Source organism: Eleutherodactylus coqui, chromosome 1 (genome assembly GCF_035609145.1).
Source record: "Eleutherodactylus coqui strain aEleCoq1 chromosome 1, aEleCoq1.hap1, whole genome shotgun sequence".
In the NCBI taxonomy this organism is placed as follows: domain Eukaryota; kingdom Metazoa; phylum Chordata; class Amphibia; order Anura; family Eleutherodactylidae; genus Eleutherodactylus; species Eleutherodactylus coqui.
The window spans coordinates 398,522,949-398,547,926 of NC_089837.1; the positions used below are offsets into that span (position 1 = coordinate 398,522,949).

At 44.1% G+C, this 24,978-nt stretch overlaps 1 protein-coding gene across 1 annotated transcript in view; it reads left to right on the forward strand.

Moving 5' to 3' along the window:
• Positions 1-24,978, forward strand: part of PCCA (propionyl-CoA carboxylase subunit alpha) — a 400,750-nt gene that overhangs the window by 42,798 nt on the left and 332,974 nt on the right. The window contains exons 5-6 of the mRNA XM_066580185.1: positions 12,520-12,633; positions 13,362-13,415. Coding sequence (XP_066436282.1) covers positions 12,520-12,633; positions 13,362-13,415 — 168 coding nt within the window. The remainder of the gene's footprint in view (positions 1-12,519; positions 12,634-13,361; positions 13,416-24,978) is intronic.

Below are 24,978 nucleotides of genomic sequence, written 5' to 3' on the forward strand. Positions count from 1 at the left end.
CTCACATGATTGTGGCTTTTTCGAGGCATTATATTTAATTGGTGAGCCTGTGGTACAGTAGCGGGACACTGGAGGGAATTATTTAGCATTAGGGATGGCACCTTCTGGGAATTGTGGGCTAATCAAGTGTCATGTGCTAGCAGTGTGGGGATAGAGGGAATTATGATGATTATGACATGTTAACACACGCCTGTATTGCAAGTGGACAGGCAGTGAGTTAATCATGTAGTATATTATCTGCCTCCTGCGGCTTCATTATTTTATATTTTAGTATTGGTTCTGTCGTCGCTTCTTCAGACTGCAAGTACAGGGCTGTATCAGAGTAATGGCAGCCCCGGCACTAAACCCCTGTATATAATAGAAGGGGGGGAAGCAGAGTGATGACTGGCTCTAACTTGTCTTATTCCCTGTTCTGTTTTTAGGATGCTGTTTTGCACCCTGAGAGGCTTGTGTAAATGGGTAGCATTAGGCCTAATGCCCATGGCGTGACTGCTCTGTAAGCGGAATACTGCAGAGGAGTCACAGCGCCCCACCAAAGACCCCTTACTCTCCTCTGGATCCGCTGCGTAGCTGTCGCATGACACGGCCGGGGCACGTATTCATGCTATACTTCCACTGTGCTACAGAGGAAGTATAGCGTGGCGGGCAGCTTCCATTGACTACAATGGAGGCCGTCTGAGTGTATGCCTGCCGGTAATTTTATGCGGCCGAATTCCGCAGCATGTACATTGAGCGGTGAAACGCCGCGGATTACTGCCGTGTTGCCCGCAGCTATTAGGCTCTACTGAACTTAATAGCATAATGCTCATGATGCGGTATTCCGCAGCGTGAAATTACCCGCGGCATGTCCTAATTGCCTGGAATACGCGCGGACGGCTTCCATTGCAGTCAATACGAGCCGTCCGTCACGCTATACTTCTGCTGTAGCACAGCGGAAGATGGCGTGAAAACGCTTCTCCACCTACCGCATCATATGACACTGCCAGCGGCTCATGTGACGTACTGCGCATGCACGCCAGCGCGTCGTGCGGGACTTCGCGCAGCGGATTCAGAGTTAAGTATGGGGTCTTTGGAGGGGGGGGGGGGGGGACTCCGCTGCAAAATTCTGCTTGCGGAGCCCGTCATGGCCATGGGAATGAGGCCTTAGCAAATACATGGGGAATATAGCAGACATGCTTCGTGTATTTACACCAGCTGTTTATTTTGGCCAAACCCTAGATTAACCCCTTAGTGACCATCCAGTTTTGTGCCCTTTTTAAGGCTGACTTCACACTTGTGATAAAATTGCATGATTTTTGCGCAATGCGAGAAAACGCAGAAATATGAAATCTATGCATTTCAATGGTTTCATTCCCATTTGTGATGTTGTGAGATTTCAAAATCGCTGCCTGCCCTATCCCTCTGCGGGTTTTTTTGTCCCCCTTTTTTTCTTTTTTCTTTTTTAGTGCCCAAGTTTCCTTTTATAGAGCCTCCATTTTTGCGATGTTCATGCGATGTGTTTTTAACATTAGAAACTCCTATTGTCTATCGCATGATAAAATCGCAAGCAGCAGTGATGCGTGATTTTTCTCAGTAAAAAGCTTCCCTGATGCTCAAGAATCTCATAAGCGCAAGTCTTATCGCGATCTTTGGTGATCGCGATATAAGAAAAATCGCAACAGTGTGAAGGAATCCTAAGGACGAAACACTTTTCCTCATTGCATTTTATTTTGTGGGGTCAAGTTGTATATTTTAATTGGACCACTATGAGGTACAGATGTGTTGGATACCTTTTTCATTTCATTTTTGGAGGGGCAGAAGCAAAAAATGTACAGAAATTCCACCATTGTGTTTGGGTTTAGGTTTTACAGCCTTCACTACTCTGTAAATATTAACACGTATAGATGTTTTTTTTCCTAATTCTTATTACTTTAGCACAATAAAAAAATAATAATAAAAAAAATAGAATGTGATAATGAAAATTATAAGGGCTTACTCACACGAGTGTATATCGGCTACTGTTTTTACGGCCAACTGATGTATGCTACCATCTGATGCATTGGATTCCAGTGCATCAGATTACACAGGCATATTCCCACAGTGTAAAGGCTCCCGAATGCCAAATATATTTTCCAGGAAAATCTTCCCAGTCAGAATATGTTGGCCGCTGCATAGACTCCTATGGGAGCCTATGACAGCTGCTGGGGAAGGGAGGTGGGAGGGAGTTTAGCAGCGTGACTGCTAAACTCCCTCCCTCTTCTCTCCTCCTCTCCCCTTCGTCTGTTTGCAGTGGGAGGGGGTGGAGCTAAATCTGCCCCCTTCCAGTTGTGGGGAGGGGGCAGGAGTTAGTTCCGCCCCCTCTAATTGCAAACAGTCGGAGTGGAGGAGAGAGGCAGAAAGCTGGCGAGGGGGAGGTAAGGCATTGAGGCTTCGGCGTATATGTGCTTGGCTCATGCCGTCTGAACGGGCACACAAACGTTAGATTTGTGCGCCTGTTCACATGTTTTTAGGGGCCTGGCAGGTGCACGTAGAAACTCCTACGGCCGTGTGAATCCAGCCTAAGTCCTGCGCTTTTCTGGCTATGTGAGGCCTTGCTGCTTTGCCGGAAATGTTGTAGTTTTCACTCACCATTTTGAGGTACATATGACTTTTGGGGAATTCTTTTTATTATATTTATAGCCATTATGACATTACTACTTTTAATTATTTTACGGCGTGCACCACGTACCATGCTGTTTTTTATTTTTTGGGGGGGTTTGGGGGGTTGTGTTATATTCATTAAAAAAAAAAAAAACTTTCTTTATAAAACTTTTTTTATTTATTTATTTTTAGTTCTTGAAGATGTGATAGTTTTGATGGCTACGATAATGCACTGCATTACTTATGTAGTGCATTCTACTAGGTCTGTGACAAGAGTCTATTTGACTCTGGGAGGCAGAGCCTAATAGGCTGAGTTTCATGGCAGACATGGAGGCCTTTGTCAGGCTTCTGGCTGCCATGAGAACCTATTGGCACCTTGTTAAACTGCCAGAATCTGGGGGACCCCTGTTCTCTGTGGTGAGACCCCCACCAATCAGCAAGTTATCCTCATCCCATGGATAAGGGAAAACAATTTTAAATCTTGGTATGACCCTTTTTAATAAATTTGGCATATTTGGGCACATATAGACTTCTTTTTAATAGGAGATACCAAAAGGAGCTACAGTGGCTAGAGGGGTGAGTACAGAGAGGCGTTAGGGGTGCAGGGTGGGCAGTACAGAGAGGAGTTAGGGGTGCAGGGTGGGCAGTACAGAGGGGAGTTGGGGCTGCAGGGTGGGCAGTACAGAGGGGAGTTGGGGCTGCGGGGTGGGGCAGTACAGAGGGGAGTTGGGGCTGCGGGGTGGGGCAGTACAGAGGGGAGTTGGGGCTGCGGGGTGGGGCAGTACAGAGGGGAGTTGGGGCTGCGGGGTGGGGCAGTACAGAGGGGAGTTGGGGCTGCGGGGTGGGGCAGTACAGAGGGGAGTTGGGGCTGCGGGGTGGGGCAGTACAGAGGGGAGTTGGGGCTGCGGGGTGGGGCAGTACAGAGGGGAGTTGGGGCTGCGGGGTGGGGCAGTACAGAGGGGCGTTGGGGCTGCGGGGTGGGGCAGTACAGAGGGGCGTTGGGGCTGCGGGGTGGGGCAGTACAGAGGGGCGTTGGGGCTGCGGGGTGGGGCAGTACAGAGGGGCGTTGGGGCTGCGGGGTGGGGCAGTACAGAGGGGCGTTGGGGCTGCGGGGTGGGGCAGTACAGAGGGGCGTTGGGGCTGCGGGGTGGGGCAGTACAGAGGGGCGTTGGGGCTGCGGGGTGGGGCAGTACAGAGGGGCGTTGGGGCTGCGGGGTGGGGCAGTACAGAGGGGCGTTGGGGCTGCGGGGTGGGGCAGTACAGAGGGGCGTTGGGGCTGCGGGGTGGGGCAGTACAGAGGGGCGTTGGGGCTGCGGGGTGGGGCAGTACAGAGGGGCGTTGGGGCTGCGGGGTGGGGCAGTACAGAGGGGCGTTGGGGCTGCGGGGTGGGGCAGTACAGAGGGGCGTTGGGGCTGCGGGGGGGGGGCAGTACAGAGGGGCGTTGGGGCTGCGGGGGGGGGGCAGTACAGAGGGGCGTTGGGGCTGCGGGGGGGGGGGCAGTACAGAGGGGCGTTGGGGCTGCGGGGGGGGGGGGCCAGTACAGAGGGGAGTTGGGGCTGCGGGGGGGGGGGCAGTACAGAGGGGAGTTGGGGCTGCGGGGGGGGGGGGCAGTACAGAGGGGAGTTGGGGCTGCGGGGGGGGGGCAGTACAGAGGGGAGTTGGGGCTGCGGGGGGGGGCAGTACAGAGGGGAGTTGGGGCTGCGGGGGGGGGCCAGTACAGAGGGGAGTTGGGGCTGCGGGGGGGGGCCAGTACAGAGGGGAGTTGGGGCTGCGGGGGGGGGGGGGCCAGTACAGAGGGGAGTTGGGGCTGCGGGGGGGGGGGGGGGCCAGTACAGAGGGGAGTTGGGGCTGCGGGGGGGGGGGGGCCAGTACAGAGGGGAGTTGGGGCTGCGGGGGGGGGGGGGCCAGTACAGAGGGGAGTTGGGGCTGCGGGGGGGGGGGGGGGCCAGTACAGAGGGGAGTTGGGGCTGCGGGGGGGGGGGGGGGCCAGTACAGAGGGGAGTTGGGGCTGCGGCGGGGGGCCAGTACAGAGGGGAGTTGGGGCTGCGGGGGGGGGGGGGCCAGTACAGAGGGGAGTTGGGGCTGCGGGGGGGGGGGGGCCAGTACAGAGGAGTTGGGGCTGCGGGGGGGGGGGGGAGGATGGGGGGGGGAGTTGGGGCTGCAGGGGAGTTGGAGCTGATGAGGGAAGAAACAAAATGCTCATTACCTGTAATCCCTCAGAATACTACATTGTAATCCCTATCACTGTGAAGAATTGGTATCTGACCATTATTTGGTGACTACAATACTTAGAGGTATTCTAGATCTGAAACATTTGTGTATTTTTATGACTGTCAGTGGCTAGTGCTTCAATAAGAGGAACGACCATAGGAAGTGTCTCATTATGGGGCTGTCGCCAGCTGGTAACACAAAAGGGGGCATAGGTCGCCTTTTGCTTAGTTGGGCCTCTGTCACACGGGGAGCTAGGTGAGAAAAAAATCACATGCTTAAAAAATATGCGGCTATTAGAACCAATGGTTTCCTTTGGGAACATTCAGATGTTCTAATAGCTGTGTGATTTTTGCGCGCCTAGCTTCCCGTGTGAATGGGCCCTAAAAGCGGCTCTGGAGCATAGCAGCACAATATAAGAATAGTAGCACCTAGTTTATTCATACATTTTCAGATCGACTAACTAGGATAACATCGTATGCCCCCAAACCTGCCCTCCAGCGAAGACCTGCTGTATAGACATAAAAATAAGAAAAAAAACAAACCGCAACAGTCATCAGCTCTACACTGTAATGCAGCAGACCATCAAGCCCGGTCGATCCACCCCAGCATGCAGATTCAATTAACATGACTGACATTTTCACCTGCCAATACTAATAATCATCCATGCAGGTGGGCTGCTAGACACTCTTTGTTGTTTCAGGAACCTCCTGCTTCTGTCCGTTCCCAAGTTGTGAACTGCGCATGTCTTTCCATAGTGTCCATGACAGCAGAAGACTGTTGCCATGATGTACCAAGTCGTCCACTTCCCTTGTTACAAAGGGGATTGGCAGAGGAGGTTTACTTCCTGACACGTAATATGGATGTATTACAGGTGAAATTGCATCAGTGTTTGATCTGTTTTGCTTCTGTATTTGATTTTATTGATTTTATTTTCTACTGGGCAAATATGGGTCAGTTTTTTGCCAAATAGAAAATACCAATGAATACTAATATGGAGATGCAAATCTACATAGAAATAGAATACAAATGCACCTGTATTTTAATCGCTTTACATAGACTATAATGGATGTATTTTGCATTAAAAATGGACAAAAGTAGTGCATGCTGTGTTTTTAACCCCTCCGTGACCACCATATAGTGTTTTTACATCCTGCAGCTGCAGGACATGTATGGAGGGAGATGGCGCTGCCATCTCCCTCCATACATCGCGGCTATCAGCTGTTTCTTACAGCTGACACCCGCGGGTAACAGCCCCGACAAGCCGCGCGGCCGATCGCGGCTGTTTACCCTTTAAATGCTGCTGTCAATTCTTCACCCCATGATGAGATCCCAGGCAGCTGTGCAGGTGTCATGGCAGCCGAGGGCCTTCTGGGCAGTATGCCTATGAAGCCTTCCCTATGGAGTGGTCTAATAAACTGTCTGACAGATTGTAGTATGATGTAATGCTATAGCATTACATCATACTGCAGGAGCTATCAAAGCATAGCATGTTGTGGATCCCTAGCTAGAAGGACTACAAGAAAATGTAAAAATAAGAACAATAAAGTTTTACTAACTATTTAAAAAAAAGTGAAAAAAAACCACAACTTTTTGCAATATTTGGTATCACTGCGTCTGTAAGTCCAATCTATCAAAGGAATGTGTTATTTACCCTGCATGGTGAATGTCATCTGAAAAAAAAATAATAAACCACACCAGAAATGTACTTTTTCAGTCATCCTGTCTCCAAGAAAAAATGTAATAAAAGTGATCAAAAATTCGTATGTATTCAAAAACTACAGGACATACCGTACAAAATGAGCCCTCACACAACTATGTCGATGGAAAAATCAAAAACTTATTGTGCGCAGAAGACTGAAGAAGAAAATTTAAAAAAAATGAAATATCTTTAAAAAAAAATTCAGTAGTAGTACAGCAAAAAAAACAACTAAGTTTGGTATCATAATCGTACTGACCCATAGAATAAAGTTATCATGTCATTTTTGTTGGTTTGTGCGCCGGTTTTTCCATTTGTCTCCATGTAGATTTTTAAAGTTTTTCAGTATATTATATGGTACATTAAATAGTACCATTGAAAGATACAACTTGTCCTGCAATAAACAAGCCCTCATACAGTGACATCGATGGATAAATAAAGGAGTTAGTATGTTTTAAAAGGGGTAGGAAAAAACAAAAATGGGGGAAAAAAAACCCAAAAAAGGTCGGTCACAATGGGGTTAAAGGAGGAAAAAAGTAGCTGTTAAAAAAAATAACCTATAGCCAGGTAAATACTTTCATAGATGTTCATTAGCTCCACTGTACGGTCCTCAAACCATGGTCCAAAAAACACACTGGTGAGAAAACCACCTAAGGCTTCTGTGACATTAGAGGATTAGGCACGACTCGGGACCGCCATCTTCTCCTCGCAAGATGGTTGTCGTCACTCTAAGAAACTCGCTTGACAACCGGAACTATCTATCTAGCACCTGCCAGTTTTACTCCAACACCGCAATGGTTCCAAGCACTCCACACTTAACATAAATCAACGCCTAGCCTGGAACTTTAAAATATACTTGGCCCTCACTCACAGGCCTAGTATCACATTACACATCCTCCTAACCAAAGACCATTATGCACACTTGGGCTTCAGTACAGATGGCATCTCTTCTCTCACAGACCTAGAGGCAGAATCCTAAGGGTTCTAAGCTACCTGCTGTGAGACGCACCTCTTTTTTACAACAACTTTTCAGGTGCACCTTAATTGACATGCAGAGCACCCTTTCTCAGCCATACAGACTCACTGAGCATTCTAGTGGCCATTTCTGGTACTGGATTACCACATATACCCGCTCCTGATAAAGCCCGTAGGACTTGTCATCTTGCTCCTATATATTCTAACCTTTTCCAACTTAGGCTAGTGTCACATGGGCGCAAGTGCGTCTTACGTGTGCACTTGTGCTGTGTATTTGTGCAATGGGTATTGTGTATTTGCACGCAAGTGCATATTTTACTATATTTTTCCGTGCGCAAAAAAACACGGAGACCTACTTCCATTTATTGCAAGTGGCAATCAAGTTAGTTAAATAGTAGTAATTATTAAGACATTATAGCACCAGTGTTTCTGGTGGCACATCACACTCACAGTAGCTTGATTACCACAAAAGAACAACACAGCTTGACTCGTCCTACAGCAGTGACATCACAGGTCCTTCAGCCCACTGGATCACTGTGGTGGTGGTAGGTCAATGTGTTCTGTCAAGACTGCTGAGTTGTATAGGAAATTATAGTACCAGTGTTTCTGGTGGTGCAACGCGCCACACAGCTCTGTTACATGGTACATGCACACATACAGCTCTACTTCACCCCACACATAGCTTGGCTCCTCCCACAGCAGTGACATCACCACAGGTCTTTTAGCCCACCAGATCTCTGTGGTGGTGGTAGGTTGTTGCCTTCTGTCTGACTGCTGAGTTGTGTCTTCTGAGATAATAACGACTTAGTTGTATTCTCATTTTGTTATTTTTGTCCTCCCCTTCCAAGAGCCCTAACTGTGTTTGTTCTTTTGTCGGTCAGACTCTGTGTTTTATATATGTTTTAGGACTTTTGATGGCATCACAATGGGCGGAGCAATGACGTTACCAGGGGCTGAGCATCAGAAGCACTCACACACATACATTAAGACAAGTGGTCATTAGTAGTTTGATGTGCTATTTTGTGCGTATGTGTGGAAAAATGAGGCATGCTGCATGGTTTTTGTCGTGAACTAAATGCATATGCAAAGTATGTGCCCGTGAACGAACCCATTGAAATCAATGGGTTCCAATTACTGCGTATTGCACAAGACATTGCACAAATACGTTTGTGTGACACAGGCCTTAGTGCTGGACAAGTAGTAGTTGGAATGATAAAACCCCCTACCACCTAAAGCACTTGACGTCTTTACTAAGTAGTGCTTCACTTGGTGCTTCCACTTCAATGACTTGTACATCCTCTAGCATAGGCCACTAGTGCGCCAACAGAGGCTTTTCCATCAGACCTTCTCTTGTCACCTTCATGCGACTTGTCAGTTTAGGTTCACTTACTGTAAAAACATAATCTTGAAGACTTTTATCTTCCACAGTCTTCCTCTCAAATACGGCATCGCCATGTTGTACTGGAACAACTAATTCAACTTTGCCGTCATCGTCACTTGCATCTTCTAGGCTCTGCACCATAGTCATCTGAACAGTGCCTTTTAACTTTTCTGTTTTTCACCAGATTTTTGTTGCCCTCTTTTGCCGGCATTTTTGGGGAATGGGGAGGCTTGAAATCTAAGCCCTACGTCGAAAATAAGCTCTGGCTACATTAAAAAAAAAAAAAATACATTACCTAACAGGCACTGTCTGCTCCACCGCACTTCTTCAGCAGTTCTGAGGCACTTGTCTGTAGTCTTTAGCCAGTGCTTCCTGGTCAGTCATGGGGTTCAAAAATCCCACCTCCAGGAAGCGCTGGCTCTGATTTGGTTCATCGAGTGCTTCAGTGATTGGCTGAGCCATGGCGCTCGAGAACCAATCACAGCCATCACATTGAATGGCTGTGATTGGTTCATTGACTGCTGCAGTGATTGGCTGAGCCGCGGCACTCGAGAACCAATCAGACCAAGTGCTTCCTCAATGCTGGATTTTTCAACCCTCTCACCAGAAAGCGCTGGCTGAAGACTACAAATAAGTGTGCCAGAGCTTTGGAAGGAGAAGTATGCTGGAGTAGATGATGCCTGTTAAATAATGTATTTTATTGTTCTTTAATGCTGTTGGGGCTTATTTTAGGGACAAACAGTAGGACTTCCTACTGTAAAAGTTGCATCGCACGACATGAAAACAGCATTTTCTTACGAAGCAACAGAAAAAAAAGGCTCCATAGGGAAACATGGGCTGCAAAACATTGCAAGTCGCGGTTGTATAGAGCATGCCGTAATTATTTTTTTCCCCTCGTTATGTAGCAGCATTAGAGATGAGCGAGCACGCTCGGATAAGGCAGTTACTCGAGCGAGCATCGCTCTTATCGAGTAACTGCTTGCTGGTCCGAGCAGGCTTGGGGGGGGGGGGGGGAGTGAGAGAGATATCTTACTCCCGCAACCCCCACGAGCCTGCTAGGACCAGTGAGGAGTTACTCGAGAAGAGCGATGCTCGCTCGAGTAACTACTTTATCCGAGCGTGCTCGCTCATCTCTAAGCAGCATACAAAACCTCGCTAATGTGAAACAACCAATTGTAAAACATGGGCTTCACATACAAGTGTTTAGTAGCGCTGTCACATTTGCTCTATTTTCTCGCCCGTGTGACAGCAGCCTAAAAATCAGCTAAATTTAACACCTTGGCTATCCCTGAATGATGAATTTGGTGCCTCTTTAGACTCTCTTGTCTAACTTTGTGCAACCGATTGGTTGGCTTAGGTTGCCCCAAAACGTTGACACCATTTTGGAGTAAGTTGTCACAAGTCCATTTACTGTTAAGCCACTCACACTTGTTGGGCAAGGAGCAGTGGATTATTTTTGGTATATTTTTTTCATAAATATGTCTAGAACTTGATGCAACGAGATATGCACCAAAATTACCTTATTCGTTAGTGTCATGGTTGGTACAATTTTTTTTATTTTTTTTTTTATTTTTCTTTTAAAACCAGAAATGTGTGGTTTTTTTTTTAACCCCTTCTCGTACAATGTGTATGTACTGTGTATATGCATCTCCTAATATATTTTTACTTTTCTTCTTTTCCCCAACTAGGGGAGGTTTAGCCTTTTAGACAAACCTGTAAATGTTGTTTTGTCTGGGGGAACTCGAGTCCCTACCGATGCATTGCTCTATGAAGGAGAGGTACCCCTTTAGACATCACGGGTATTACTAGTTGATCAGGCAGCTCTGTAAATGGAGCTAGATAAGCTGCATATGTGTCTAGACACTAATATTAAAGGGTTTGTCCAAGATATTAAAATTTTTGGGTAAATTTAAAAACGTTCTAAAATAACGAAAGTGATTGGCTGCAGCTGTTCCGTGGGTATACTGGCACGTTATCACTGCAGCCATGGAGACAAAGTCCAGCGGGGAGAACCAGAGGTGCAGGGATCAAGCTTCAGCTTCTTCCGATATCCTGAACAATCCCCTCTCCTATATAAGACCCCTAGAACCAGCGATGATTTATAGTAATATCTCCAGGACCAGCCGCTTTAATTCTAATATTAGAAGGATCTATAGTAATGTTTGTGATTCATGATGTACATGCTGTAATATTCAATAAAATATACGCTTTTTAAAAATTATTTACAATTTCCCCTTTGAGGTATACAGCATGCCCTCAGGGAAAAAGTGTATATATATTGTACAGCAAAAGTATCAACGCGGAAGATTAAAAATCTGTTTAAGTGCTACAGGCCAAAACTGTCCCCAGGGATTGAGATCCTACTGATGGGAATATATTTATTATTCAGATAGCTTTGTTTTTCATGTAAATTATTTGAAGCTTCTATCAATGTGTTTTTTGGTTTTTTTTTTTAAGTTTTGCTTGCGGAGAAATCCTTCCTTGAGACATTCATTTAGTATTTCTGATAGTCTTATTGTGTACTAATATAGATCCATAGGATTGTGTTTTTCCGAGATCTGATGGGAAATGTGATGAAGACCTCCTGTCCACAGGCGATATTTCATTGAGTTATGCACGATGATAATCCGCACTCGGGTAACGCATGAAACGCTTTCCATAGGATAACTATGGACAGCGCAGTCTGATGTGCACGAGCGGAAATCCGCTGCAATTTTCTGCTCTCGGATAAAAAACACGGCCTGCCGCGATTTTCTGTGATGAACCCATCATGATTCGTTAATCGCGAAAAATTGTGGTGACTTTAGTGTTCTCCCGCGGCGGAAATCCGATACATTAAGGCTGGATTCACAGGGGGCGGATTTGCTGCGGAAATTCCGTGCGGAATTTCGTCGCGGCAAATCTGCATGCGGCCGCTAATCCTGGGATTAGCCAGCCATGTGGACGAGATTTCTCGCAGCATGTTCATTTTTTTTCTTTTTTTTTTCTGCTGCGGCCGCGCTCTCCTCTATGGGAGTGCCGGCCGCAGCGGAAGAGCGAACGGCCGGGCCACTTCAGAACCGCCACGGGCTTTGAAGCAGCGGTTCTCCCAGCGGAAATCTCCCGGTTTTTCGCTGCGGCCAAACCGCGAGATTTCTGTTGGGAATACGCCCCGTGTGGACCCAGGCTTAAATGCAACACCCGTGGACAGGCAGCCTAAGAGGGCAATTAAAAGACTGACCAGGCAAGCCCCCAGCAATAAGCCTTGTAATTGATAGTTTGTTATACACTGTGTGTTCGTTTTTGTTATTTATAGTGTTTTGTACTAATTGTTGTTTTTGCTGTGTTATGATAAACACATTCTCTCTCTGTTTTGAGGAGTTGTCCCTTCTGTTCATTTACAAATAAGGTTGCATGTAATGTATAGCAGAGCGTTCTATAGATATGAGACTGGGAGCTGTACTGTGTATGTTGCCATATGTTTACATCTGCAGTAAAATACTACATTATGAAGGATTAGATTTCTTAAAGAATTATATATTATTTATGATTCCTAAATGAATTGAGAAGTTGCCATTTTTTCTCTCTGCCTTTGTGTGCTGCGGATATTTTCCTTTTGCTGTGAGCATCTGTCAATGCAGAATTTTTGTCTCTTCAGGTTCATGTGAAAATGGCGGATGAAGCGGTCTGTGTTGGCCCCGCTCCCACTAGCAAAAGCTACCTCAACATGGATGCCATCATGGAAGCCATTAGAAAAACCGGGGCCCAAGCTGTGAGTCTGAATGGCTCTATCTGCTGCAGCTGTTACAGATATACAAGGCAGAATAGCCAGAATTTGTATTAAAAAAAAAAAAAATCGCAGAAAGGAACTGAATATTCTATTCTTGTTTGGTTCATGTCACATGAGTTAAATGTGGCCGAAATCTCTACTGGAAATCAAAGGCTTTTGAAGCATCTGGCAAGGCTGGTGGCAGTTCCTGCAGGTGGCTGCTGGATTCAGAAATCACACCAGGGAGCAGCTTCAGTTCATTCCCAAATATGCTGGGGGGAAAAATCCCAATTAGCTTTAACCCTTTCCATGTCCCTGGGTTGTTTATTTTTCTCCTTTTGCGGAGTGCTAACAATGCATAAATAAGGATTAATAATTTAATTCCTTGTCGCAGTCTATGCCTTTTACCACGCAATAAAATAATTAGTGAAATCCGTATATTAAAAAAAAGTATAAAAAAGTTGTAATCTTTATATGCATTTTATTTCCCTGATAGATTAAAAAATCCCAAATATTTAGTTGTATCATAGGCAAAGATTTTATAAGAATCTAATAATTTTTAGTAATTTTTTTTTTTTTAGAAGAGATATATATATTTTTATATATTTTTTTTTTAAATTCAGATGTGATCTGCAAGCCTAAAATCGGTTTGGCTATGGTGGGGTTAAGAATTGACTGTAAGCCTTGACCAAGTGCCTATTATTATAACACCCTCTGTTTTTATTTTCCAGGTCCACCCAGGATATGGGTTTCTTTCTGAAAACAAAGAATTTGCCCGCCGTCTGGTAAGTCGAGCGGTATTGTGATGTCTAATGAATCTGTAGGACAAGCGGCAGAATAGCCTGGTGTAGTGGCTGCATTCAGCAGTGAAAGGTGTCTGATTATGGCCATAGCTAAAAGCAGTGCTGTTAAGGCCCATTTATAGCTTAACCTGCCCTTATTACTGTACATTGTTCTATTACTACCATGAAAGGTGAAATAGTTATAATACTAGGGTTTATTCAGTGTGCTGTCTATTATTCTACTAACTTAGTATATGCCTTAATGCTTTAGAATACTTCTGTTGTATTTCAGCATACGTATATATAATTTTTTTTTAAATGTGCTTTTCATTTAATTTTTGAGCTTTTTTTTTTTCTTTTAGATCTTTGTCTTTCATCCTACATATCTTTATTTCCTGCACTTTTTTATGCGTCTGTCTGTAGCATGAATCTTGATACTATGTACCCAGCAGACTAGTACAGTCTTGTACTAGATGTGATCCTCCTCTCGCTCACATAACTGACAAGTTACTTGACACAGCGTACAATTGCATTAATATATGTGATGCCGCATTCAAAATTACATATTTGTTTCAAGAGGCAGGGGCACTAATGGTTTTTGACAAGATTTCTTAAGTGGTTCTTGATCTGAGAACTACATATGGGAAATTATCCAAAATAATATCTGCTTTGTAGGTTAACAGCCTATTACACTTGTGTAAACGGAGACATTGGGGGGTAAAACGACTGATCCCTAGGTCACTCATGGTCACTGACATAGAAAGAAGACGAACCAGAATGTGTCTGTCTTCCAAATGGCTTGAAGCTATTCATTTAGTGTTTTTGCTGAATATATTGTTTTCTAGCTTTTTTTGTATTTTCAAGTGGCGATTTTTCAAAATGTGTTAAATATCTGCAATTGCCGGTACATCTTCCAAGACTTGTCGGAGGGTAAAGATTTTCTTCGGAATGGCTTTTGGTAGTTTCCAGAAGCTGTTAGTAAACTGAGCATATGATGTGAGTCCTTTTAATGTATTGTTTGGAAAATAAATAGAAATATTAATAATGAAATGTATTTTTAAGTGGTCTGTATGCAGAATAATGGATATATATGAATATTGTAGAATTCCCATAAAAATCTATAAGGAAAATGTATGGCACAAATGTAACTTCTCATGTCTGACAGGTTTGCATCTACGGCAATATACTACTTCTTCTAGATCGTATGGTGGATTGATCCAAATGTACAGGTGGATGTTTGCAATGGTTTTTATTTTTTTGCTTCATTTGAAGGAAGAAAATGGATGTTCTGATAGGGTACAGGCCGTACTCCAGCACGGACGTCTGTTTCAATGGAATCGCCCTTTATGCAGCGAAATTAAGATTTGTTAGAAATTGATAAAAATATTTCATACCTGCATCCCATGCTATTCTCAAGAAATTTGTATGAGTGTTATATAGGTTATATAGGTGCGCCATATGCCAGTGGTTTTTCAGCAGCCTCCAGTTTTTCACTTTCAGTTCATTGGTAAATCTCCACCTTTTTGTACACAGGGTTTTTTTTTCGAGTGAGTTGTGCATTTATTTGCAAGTGAAAATACACTTGGTTTATTAAGGTTTCATTCCTACATTAACACTAGATAGCAATATTGAAACATGTAAAGCAGTGATACGTGACAAATAGGGCTCCTAATATTGAAGGTACTATTATTCATATTTGCACCAGAAGCTCTATTTCTGCATGCAGGGGTGGTAGATTGGAATCTGACACCACCTGGTATAATTCAGTGGTATCTATGATATGACAGATCTGGTAATGCATTGTGGGATTGGTTGTAAACAGGAATGACACTGCAGTTATGAATATAACGTTGGCTATACTTGCTACTACATAATCTTTTTTTTCATTAGGTAAAGCCAAAAGTATTTGGAAGTCCTTAAAAGAGCACTAGACATAGAAAATGCACATTACCATTGAAAACTCTTGCTATTCATCCCTTAATCTTTTCCTTTAGGCCCAGAACACATGGGAGTATTTGCACTGCGGTATCCGGAGCTCCGGATCCCGCAGCAAATACAGCCTGTAGTACATGCATTGAAAAATTCATTTCCATGCCCACGAGCGGAAATCAACTGCAATATTCCACTCGCTGGGTGGAAATCGCAGCATGTCCTATTCTGTCATCACCGGCCCGACTGCTCTGCACTGTGCGTGAAAGCAGAGAGAAGATGCCGGACAGGTAAGCTGGGGTCACTGCAGGGGCACGGGGTCACGTCCTGCTGCGAGGACCTCGCAGGTCGGAATCCAACCTGGCAGTCTACATTCGACCTTACCTTGATCCCACTTTGTCTCATAATACACTAAAAACTGATTTATATAATTGCTTTGTCTGCAATTTGACAAAAAAATATATTAAGGCCACATGCACATGGGTGGATCGGATTCTGCATATGGGAACCCGCAGTGGAATCCGACCCTGTTCCCAGCCGGCATGGGCGCGTACTTGTATTTTCTTCTTTTCTGTACTGCAGATGGTCCGCACAGCTCGCCATCTGATATGCCCAGTACAGATTTTTTTATTTAAAACTCCTGCTTTTCCCATGGAATCTGCAGCCCAATGTCCATTGCAGACGGGCCGCGGGTTGTACGGCTTCCATTGACTTCAATGAAAGCCAGCCATGCGGAATCCCCAGAAAAATGGAGCATGCAGCGATTTTTTTATTTGATTTATTTATTTATTTTTCCATCTGCGATCGGAGACTTAAACACGCTATTTGCTGTGGAATTTAGAGGAGGTCACCCGCTCCAGCATTCCACAATACAAATCCGCCAAGTGCATTTACCCTAAATTATACCCGAACTTTGATTTTTCAGAATAAGCTGCCATTTGCACACTATTTCTGGCATTTACAGGACTTGTCTTTTTCCCTATTTTTTATTCCCCCCTCTGTAGGCTGTGTATCTAATTTTTGTCTCTACTTTTCAGTTTTCTCTAAGTTGGTGGGTGAGACTAGCTGGTATGTCTTCTGAACACTGCACATGTTGAGAACTCGCATAAATAGCAACATCAGTGCCGAAGGGAATTTAGTGGCCCTCCATCTGTTGCAGCTTCCTTGTCCCGCTCTCCTTAGCATAGACTTCTATGATACAACATCCACCGCCACTTGCTTGCAACTTCTCTTACTAGAGAATGACTTAACTTTAAAGGGGCTATGCCAAGATGGCATCCTCTTTTCATATGCCCTAATATCATAAAGCAGGATACTCTATCTCAGAAAGAAGAGCTACTGCAGAATAAATGTCAGGCTGGCCATGGATCACCATGGCAAAATCAGCTGTTTGCTGCGGCTGCCGAGAGCGGAAATGCCACCACTTTCTGAAATCTGTTGTGCATCTTGGCACAACCACTTGAACAAGTAGTGGACAGGAAGTCTGAAGGAAGACAGATCTCTCTTGGCCCGCACTTTGGGGTGATTTTTTTTTTTCAGCAGAAAGTCATTTTGGGTAAATTAAAAGGAATTTGCCCCTTCTCTTGTTATCACATTGACTATCCTAACGGCACACGTCTCAGAAGTGAGATGACCATTTAAGCTCCACTCTTTGCTAAATTAGTAGATGTATAGCCAAAAATGAACCGCATTGGCAGAAGATTAACCAATGTATTCTTTGTAGGATTTGTACGAGACTGTTTCAGGACTATGCAGAATATCCTACCCACACAGTTTGTCAGTTTGCAACATTACATTCTGTTTTAACTTGATCATTCATTTTTAGGTTTAGTGCTCATTTTAACGTTGTGTGTTTTCAATCTCTCCATTACTCTGCTCTTAAAATTATACATAAAGCCACGCAAGTCCTATAGTTCAACATTACCATGGCACTATTTAAAGGATACCAACTTGCCACAGATCAGTTAGCAAGTTTGTGCCCCGTATGTGAACTGTATGAGCTGCTGTTATCAAGTGAACATTTCAGAAGCAACTGCAGAGTGGTTGTCCACACAAATTCACGTAATAGGATTACATATCTCATCTACCACTGGTTGCATCAATCAGTTGTAAACTGGCTTTTAGCAGTTCAAAACCCCATAGCCATGTTCCAAGGTCTAGTGGGAAGCCTGCTTAGAAGAATGGAGGAGGTTTCTAACTGCTTTCATGACTTTTAATAATATATATAAACTTTGATCAGACAGACAACCCATTGGATCATGTACATCAAGTAGAACAAGAACCGGGCATTCTGGAGGAAGAAGTCACATGGGCCATGAAACAACTACCACACAGGAAAGCTCTGAGCATTGATCACATACTTGGCGAACTACTCAAACCAGTGTCAGTCAAGATCTTAACCAATCTATGTCAAAAGATCTGGAACTCCAGAGTGTGGACCAAAGACTGGATAAGATCTGTCTTTGTCATGCTTCCAAAAAAAGGGGATGCTCAAGAATGTTCCAGTTACTGCACCATCACCCTCCTACCTCACGCAAGCAAAATTCTTTTGAAGATTGTACAAAAACGCATTCTGACAATTGTTGAACGGGAACTGACTGACGTTCAAGCTGGCTTCCACAAAGATCGCGGCACCAGAGACCAAATCGTGAATCTGCGCTGGATCATGAAGGAGACCCGAGAGTTTCAAAAGAATGTGTACATGTGTTTCATCGACTACAGCAAGGCATTTGATTGTGTCGAACGCAACAAGTTTTGGAAGTGTCTGAAGCAAATGGGCGTCCCAGAACATTTTGAACAGCTTATAAGGTCGCTTTACAACACCCAGGAAGCAACAGTCAGGACCACTTATGGAAACACGGATTGGTTCGGAATCGAGAAAGGTGTATGGCGAGGCTGCATTCTTTTCAATCTGTATGCAGAAACAATCCTGAGGCGATGCAATTTGGATGAATCAGAAATTGGAGTCGAAATCAGCGGCAGAATTGTCAACAACCTCCGATATGCAGATGACCCCACCCTGCTTGCAGAAAGTGAAAGGGAGCTGGAATACCTTATCCAATGAATGCAAAAGGAAAGCAAATACATGGGACTGTACCCCAACAGCAAGAAAACGAAAGTCATGACCACGGTAGAAAATGGTACAGGGAACATAAAAACAAACAACTAAGAAGTCGAGACGGTCCAAGATTGCATCTTCCTTGGATCCAAAATCGATTCCAACAGACAATCTGGACCTGAGATCAAGAGATGGATTACTTTTGGTAGAAATGCAATGCAAGGAATGGAAAAGATCTGGAAAAGCAAGGATATTAGCATTGCAACAAAAACCAGACTGATCAATGAAATCGTCTTTCCCATAACGACTTACTGATGCTTGGCAAAGTCAGTGGAAAGAGAAGATCAGGACGACAAAGAACAAGATGGCTGGATACAATCAAGGCCACCACGAACATGTGAATCGCCAACTGAAAGAAACGGTGAAAGATAGGAATGCATGGAGAACCTTGGTCCATAGAGTGACTGAAGGTTGGATGCGACTGAACGGGTAATCCTCATCAATGCCCATGATGTTGGAGTGAGAAGCTTTACAAGCTTTATGGATGTTATACATATTCACATATTTGCATTTAGTGTATGCTGGTGCTGTATTGAATTGTAAAAGGGTGGTGTTTTTTCATTTTCTTTGTTAGTTGTGTTTTTTTTAACAATTTTTTTATTGATAGTTGTTTTTTTTTTACCCTCATGAATGTAGAGTTGTACTCCATACGTGAATGTGCTTTACTTCCTGCCAAGTTTCCCCTACTCAAATAGACTAAACCAACTATAATCTCACCTTGCTTTCCTGCACGCAGGTCTGATCAGTCAACATTTGATGATGCAGTTATTTAACCTATTTTTTTTTAGCTTTGTTAAAATATAAATACCAAATAGTGGCTAAAGTGTAAAAATATTGGAAATGACACAATTTTTGTAGTACCCATCTAGATTCTGATCAGTGCAGGTGCAACATGTCTGGTTTGAAAGAAGATGTGGTAAAGTAAATGTCCCAAATTGAGAGTAATAATGAGCCAAAAGCTTAGCGTTGCCTTCAATTAATACATGGTGGGCTCAGTTTGCATTTAATCCTACTTGGGTGAGCAAGTGATTATCTGTTTTGTTCTTTATACTCTTAATAAATCAAGGAAAATTGCTTGGGTTCTGTAGGGAATGAAATGTCATTATATACTGTATATCTCGCCCATTCTAGCTTTTATCCTTCTTACTTTTTTAGCCATTACGTTAGAAAGTAATTTCTAATGTAAAATGCAGGACGTGTTATTTAAATGTAACCCCCTCTTTCTGCAGGCCTACCAATTGTCTTCCTTACCAGTCCTGTTAGCAGCTAGAAGGGAGGAGGATGATTGTAGGTTTAGAGAAATATCTAGTCCCTTGCTTAGTTGTGTGAATTTGTGGTGGATGCAACTGGTGGGAATTTAAATGGCAACTTTGATTTTAAAGTGATAAGTATTTCTATATAAATAGGGTTTCAAGACCTAATTATTGATTGAGTTCACATATATCACAATGCACTATAGAGCGTTTTAATTATTTCAGAAAACTGATGGCGTAGTGATCTTTTTTTACCAATATTTTTTACCATATACTTAAAGGGGTTGTCCAAGATAATTTTTACACTAAAAATTAGTAACCAACCCTTCCCCAGCTGAAAATGACAAGCAAGCCTACATTTGTCTCTATCAGCTTCCCCCTTAAGTTCCATGCTGCACCGAACGTCACAGGCTACTGCAGCCAATTATAGAGCTAAGTGATCAAGTGCTGAGGTCTGCGATTGGCTGCAGCAGTCTGTGACATCTTGTAATAGAGGAGACCCGGAGCTGTTGATGAGGGACTTTTGGGAGATCCAAGAGACGTGTTGGCTTGTTTATTTTCTGACATGAAGAAGTTTTTTTTTTGTTTTTTTTTTCTAACATAAAAATAGGTCCGGGCAACCTTTTTAATTGCACATTTAAAGTACATGGGTGTGCATAAAGTTCTCCAGCACTAGAGAACTTGAGTGAAATCAAGAAGATATATTTCAGAGAGTAGCATGCAGGAGTAACTGTGTCAAGGTCTTTATAATTGAAAAGGTTTAGACCTGTGAGGAGCAGTGACCATAGAAGAAAGCTGTAGAATGTTTGTGTTGGTTTGAGTCACACTGCTAATGTGCTTTTTAGGCCCAATGCACACGGGCATATTTGCATTGGGAATCGGGAACAGGCATCCGCCTCCAGGTTCTGCAGCAAATACTGCCCATAAACATGCTATGGAAAATCATCTGTGATTGCCATTGGATTATGGCGATCATGCCTCTGGTGATATCCAGCCTCCTGGCTACCTTCCATAGCCATGAGCTAGAAGATTTTGAATCTCTCGGGCCTTCTGCACGTGGGCTTGACGTCATACTTCTAGTGTGCATGTGCAGAAGGTGGCGTTGGGTCCTTTCTGGACTAAATTGCAGCGGGACATCGCGGAGGACGAGGGTGAGTTAACTCGGCTGCGCTCGTGGATCCGATCCATGAAGGCAGCTGAAACTTTAACTTTTTTAACTCTTTATTTACATTTATGCAATAGCATTACCGGAGGGGGTGGTGGGGCTTCCTGCAGCTCCCCATGACAGCTCCAGGTTGTCAGCTACCTCCTGGAACCGACAGCATGGAGCTGTCACGTCCTCCGGCCACAGGGCTTTAATCCGCAGAGGAAGCTTGTTTTTACGTCCCTAGGGATTAAAGCGCGGTGGTCACTAAGGGGTTAAATCTGTTTTCACCCCTTGACATGGATAGGTGACTGAGGAGTGTTTTAAGTGGGTGTTTACCCGCTTGTATCCTGCTGATAGTTGTGTTTCCTATGTTTAATTTTATGCTGCATGAAAATAAGATATTCCTGATTTTAGGTCACTTCTCTGGTGCCGGAGAGCTCTGCATTTTTTTTTCGTGCCATGATACAGGTGTGTCGCATGAAAGATAGACTATAAGGCCTCCCTCATACAGGGCGTTTGCAGAAACGTAGCGTTTTGCAACGCTGCGTTTGCTGCAGATTCCGCCCCGTTTCAGCAGCGCTGGCATACTTTATGCCAGCGTTTTGGCTGCGTTTTCAGCTCGGCTGAAAACGCAGCCAAGAATGCTGAAAAGAAGAAAAAAAAGCAATACTCGCCTAGCCGCTGCAGTCCGGGTCGCGACCGCTGGTCTCTGCAGCTGATCTGGGTTTCCTCAGCACTCCCAAGTCTATTGCCGGAGGCCAGGTTTGAGAACCCCGGCTCCGGCAATAGAGTGCTGTGATTGGTTGTCGGCGCTTGCTCGATGCCCAATCACAGCCCTTCATTGACTGTCTCAGCCAATCAGCGCCGGCAAGCTGAGACAGTCAAGTACATTAGTACTTGTAATCCATCATACAACTAGGGGTCTGACTCACATGAGCGTATATGTAAAATGCTGCGTGTACAACAGTGTCTTACCACTGTGTAAGTTGGTGGAGTGCAGGCAGATTGCTGTGTAGGGCAGCGATTTTTGCACTGCGCATGACCTCATCTCACGCACGCTGTTATGCATAGTATGACGTGTCTTTTTCTTTTTTTTTTTAATTGGCCATGTACAGGTTTTATTACGCACCTATAGAGAACAATAGGGCTCTATTGCGCATAATACGTGGTAAAACAAAATATACTGGGTTCTTTTTTACGTGCGTATTATACAAAATAAGAAGACCCTAGTGTGAGGGGGGTCAATGAAAATCAGTGTACTTGACATGACATGTACTTGACATTACGCCTGTGTGAGCCTGCCCTAACACTCTAGGGGTTATGGGGGATATGTGTATTGTATCACAGCACCAGTGGTTGTTGCTATAATTGTGTGTTTTCAAGTGGTTTTAGCCTATATGTGGTTTTCTCATTTTCAGGCACAGTAGCACAATGTACAAGAGCCCGGCTGTAAGTTACAGCCGGGCTACCATTGTAACAGCTGGCATCGGAGATCACTCCAATCCTGTCCATTTAACCCTCTAGATGCCACAATAGCTGCCATGGCATCTAGGTGGTTTGACAGGAGGAAAGGGGCTCCATCTCTCTCCTTCAGTTCTCCACAAATGCACTTTTGACGTGCTCATGCATTGCCAGAGCAACCACAGGCCTGACAAGGGGCTCCAGACCGAATGTGGCTGAATGTCTATAGGGTTATACCTTTCGGTGCAGCCTAATACATGGGCTGTACAGCTGTAAGGCAATGGGAATAATACTTCCGTATACAGAGTATAGCAAAGCATTATAAAAGTTATCAAATGATCGAATAGTGATGTTCCCTTGTGAGGCTAAAACAGTCAGATGTTACTAAAGTTGATTTAATAAAAAAAGGTTTTAGCAATGTAATTTTTTTAAGTTTTTTTTTTTTTTGTAAAAAAAGTAACAATACTCAAATATGTACGTGTGTATATAATAGTATCGCTGCCATTGTCACTACTATTGAAGAGCAGACTTTTTTAGGTATTTATTTTTAACCCATGTCTCCTCAAATGATAAATGTTAATTTCAACGTTCCATACGCCTCAAAATTGTATTGATGAAAACTACATCTGCAAAAACCATGAGGCATTTTATTGTACAAAGCAGCACAACCTGCTTGCACATTCAGTATTGCTGTATTCATACTGACCAGTCTGTTCCCTTTCCAAAAATGTTAATGACGACGAGATGGTATAAAACACCAGAGCGGCTGGCGAAAATCTTCCCGCAGCACTCGGATACCTGCTGGAGATGTCTCACGGAGAGGGGCACATATATACACATCTGGTGGTCGTGCTCGATGATCGGTTCCCTCTGGCGGGACATGGGAGCCTTATATTCCTGGATCAGCGGGAAAACTGTCCAGCTGACACCAGAAATGGCGCTATTGTCAATGTTTCAGGGATCACTGGTAGGGGCCAAGAGATCACTGTTGAGGTTCTTTATATTGGCGACTAGACAAGTGATCCCACTAAAGTGGAAGGTACCGCTGACCCCCACCAGGTTGATGTGGATAGAAAAATTAGATGAGATCGGATATATGGAGGAACTATGTGCAAGAGACGAAATGCGTTTCAAGAAACACCTAACGATCTGGTATACCTGGTCCTCGCAACGAGAAACGGTTGAGATCTCCAATTGGGTCACGAGTGGATCAATTCCCGCCCCCAGGATCCAACCACCTCAGGACGACTAGAGGCATATAAAACAGATTTGAAGGGAAAGGAACACCAGGTCAGTCTATTCCCCCCCACACACACACACACTTACCCCCCTCATACTATTCTTCTAACTTTACATTCTTCTTTCTCTTTTCCCCACTCTAGACTCTGCTAGAGTTATATTTGACAATCGTACCAACTATTATATTAAGTTGACAATACTAAATGGTTTATAAAATACTTTAATGTATAATGTTCCCGATTACAACTAAGAACCAGACAGGAGGTAGTTAATAATAGTTTACTGTTAACAACATAAAATTGTTTGATGATGCAACATGGTCAGAACTACTGGCCCCTGATGATCCATGTTTTATTTCTGTTAAAGATGAAAATTGAATAAAAACATTTTGAACCACAAAAATGTTAATGAAAGTTACGTTTTATATATACTTCAAAATGATCCAGTTTAAAAAATAAAAAGGGGTAAATATCCGCATTTGGTTACATTAAAGGAAAAATAAAGTTTTTGCTCTCTGAACTTATTGACGTAAAGCCCGTTCTTTTTCCATGAAACTTGCGATTTCCCAAAAATGGTAAAATATTATTTAAAAAAAAACAAACAAATTTAGGCCGCCTGCAGATAGCCGGGTCGAATCCTGCTACGAGAATTCTCACAGCGGGACCCGACTCGAAGCCTCTGCAGGGACCAGCGCGGCACTCGCCTACCCCACGGCTCCAGCTCTTTGATGTGTGCTGGCTGCTGGCCAGCCGGCGCATGCGCAGAGCGGAGCAAGCAGTCGGGGAGTGACATTTCTGTGTGGGGCTCTGTGAGCCCCGCACAGAAATAGGGCATGCCGCGATTTGTTGCATCACAGAAGGGGAAATCAAGAATTAAAAACAATCACAGAAAATGGCCGTTACTTACTGACTGAGGAGTGCATATAGATGCATTCTCCTCTCACCATGCAGGTAGCTGACTACCAAATGGAGGAGCCAATAACACCTGTGAGGGCACCGATAAAACACGGCCTCACACTGCCTCCTGATAATGAGGGGGCTGGATGCTTGGTGTACACTCCCACACATAGTGGATACAGGGTGCCAGACCATTCTGATATATGTAGTTCACCATGCAGACCAGCAACCTATTAATGACGCCATAATTCGGCGGGTTGCCCTGCATTTCCATCAGTGAACCACATTGGTACTGCCACCCTGGGCTCCCCCTGGAGTCTTAATGCCACACTGCATGTGAATGATACATAATAAATGCAAGGCATTGGTTGGATGTTGGCCAAGATACATGAGCCCACTAACCACTTCACGGTTCCTTGCGTTGTAGTGGGTCCCTACACTAATATAAATGAATCACGGAAGGGGAAATCAAGAATTAAAAACAATCACAGAAAATGGCCGTTACTTACTGACTGAGGAGTGC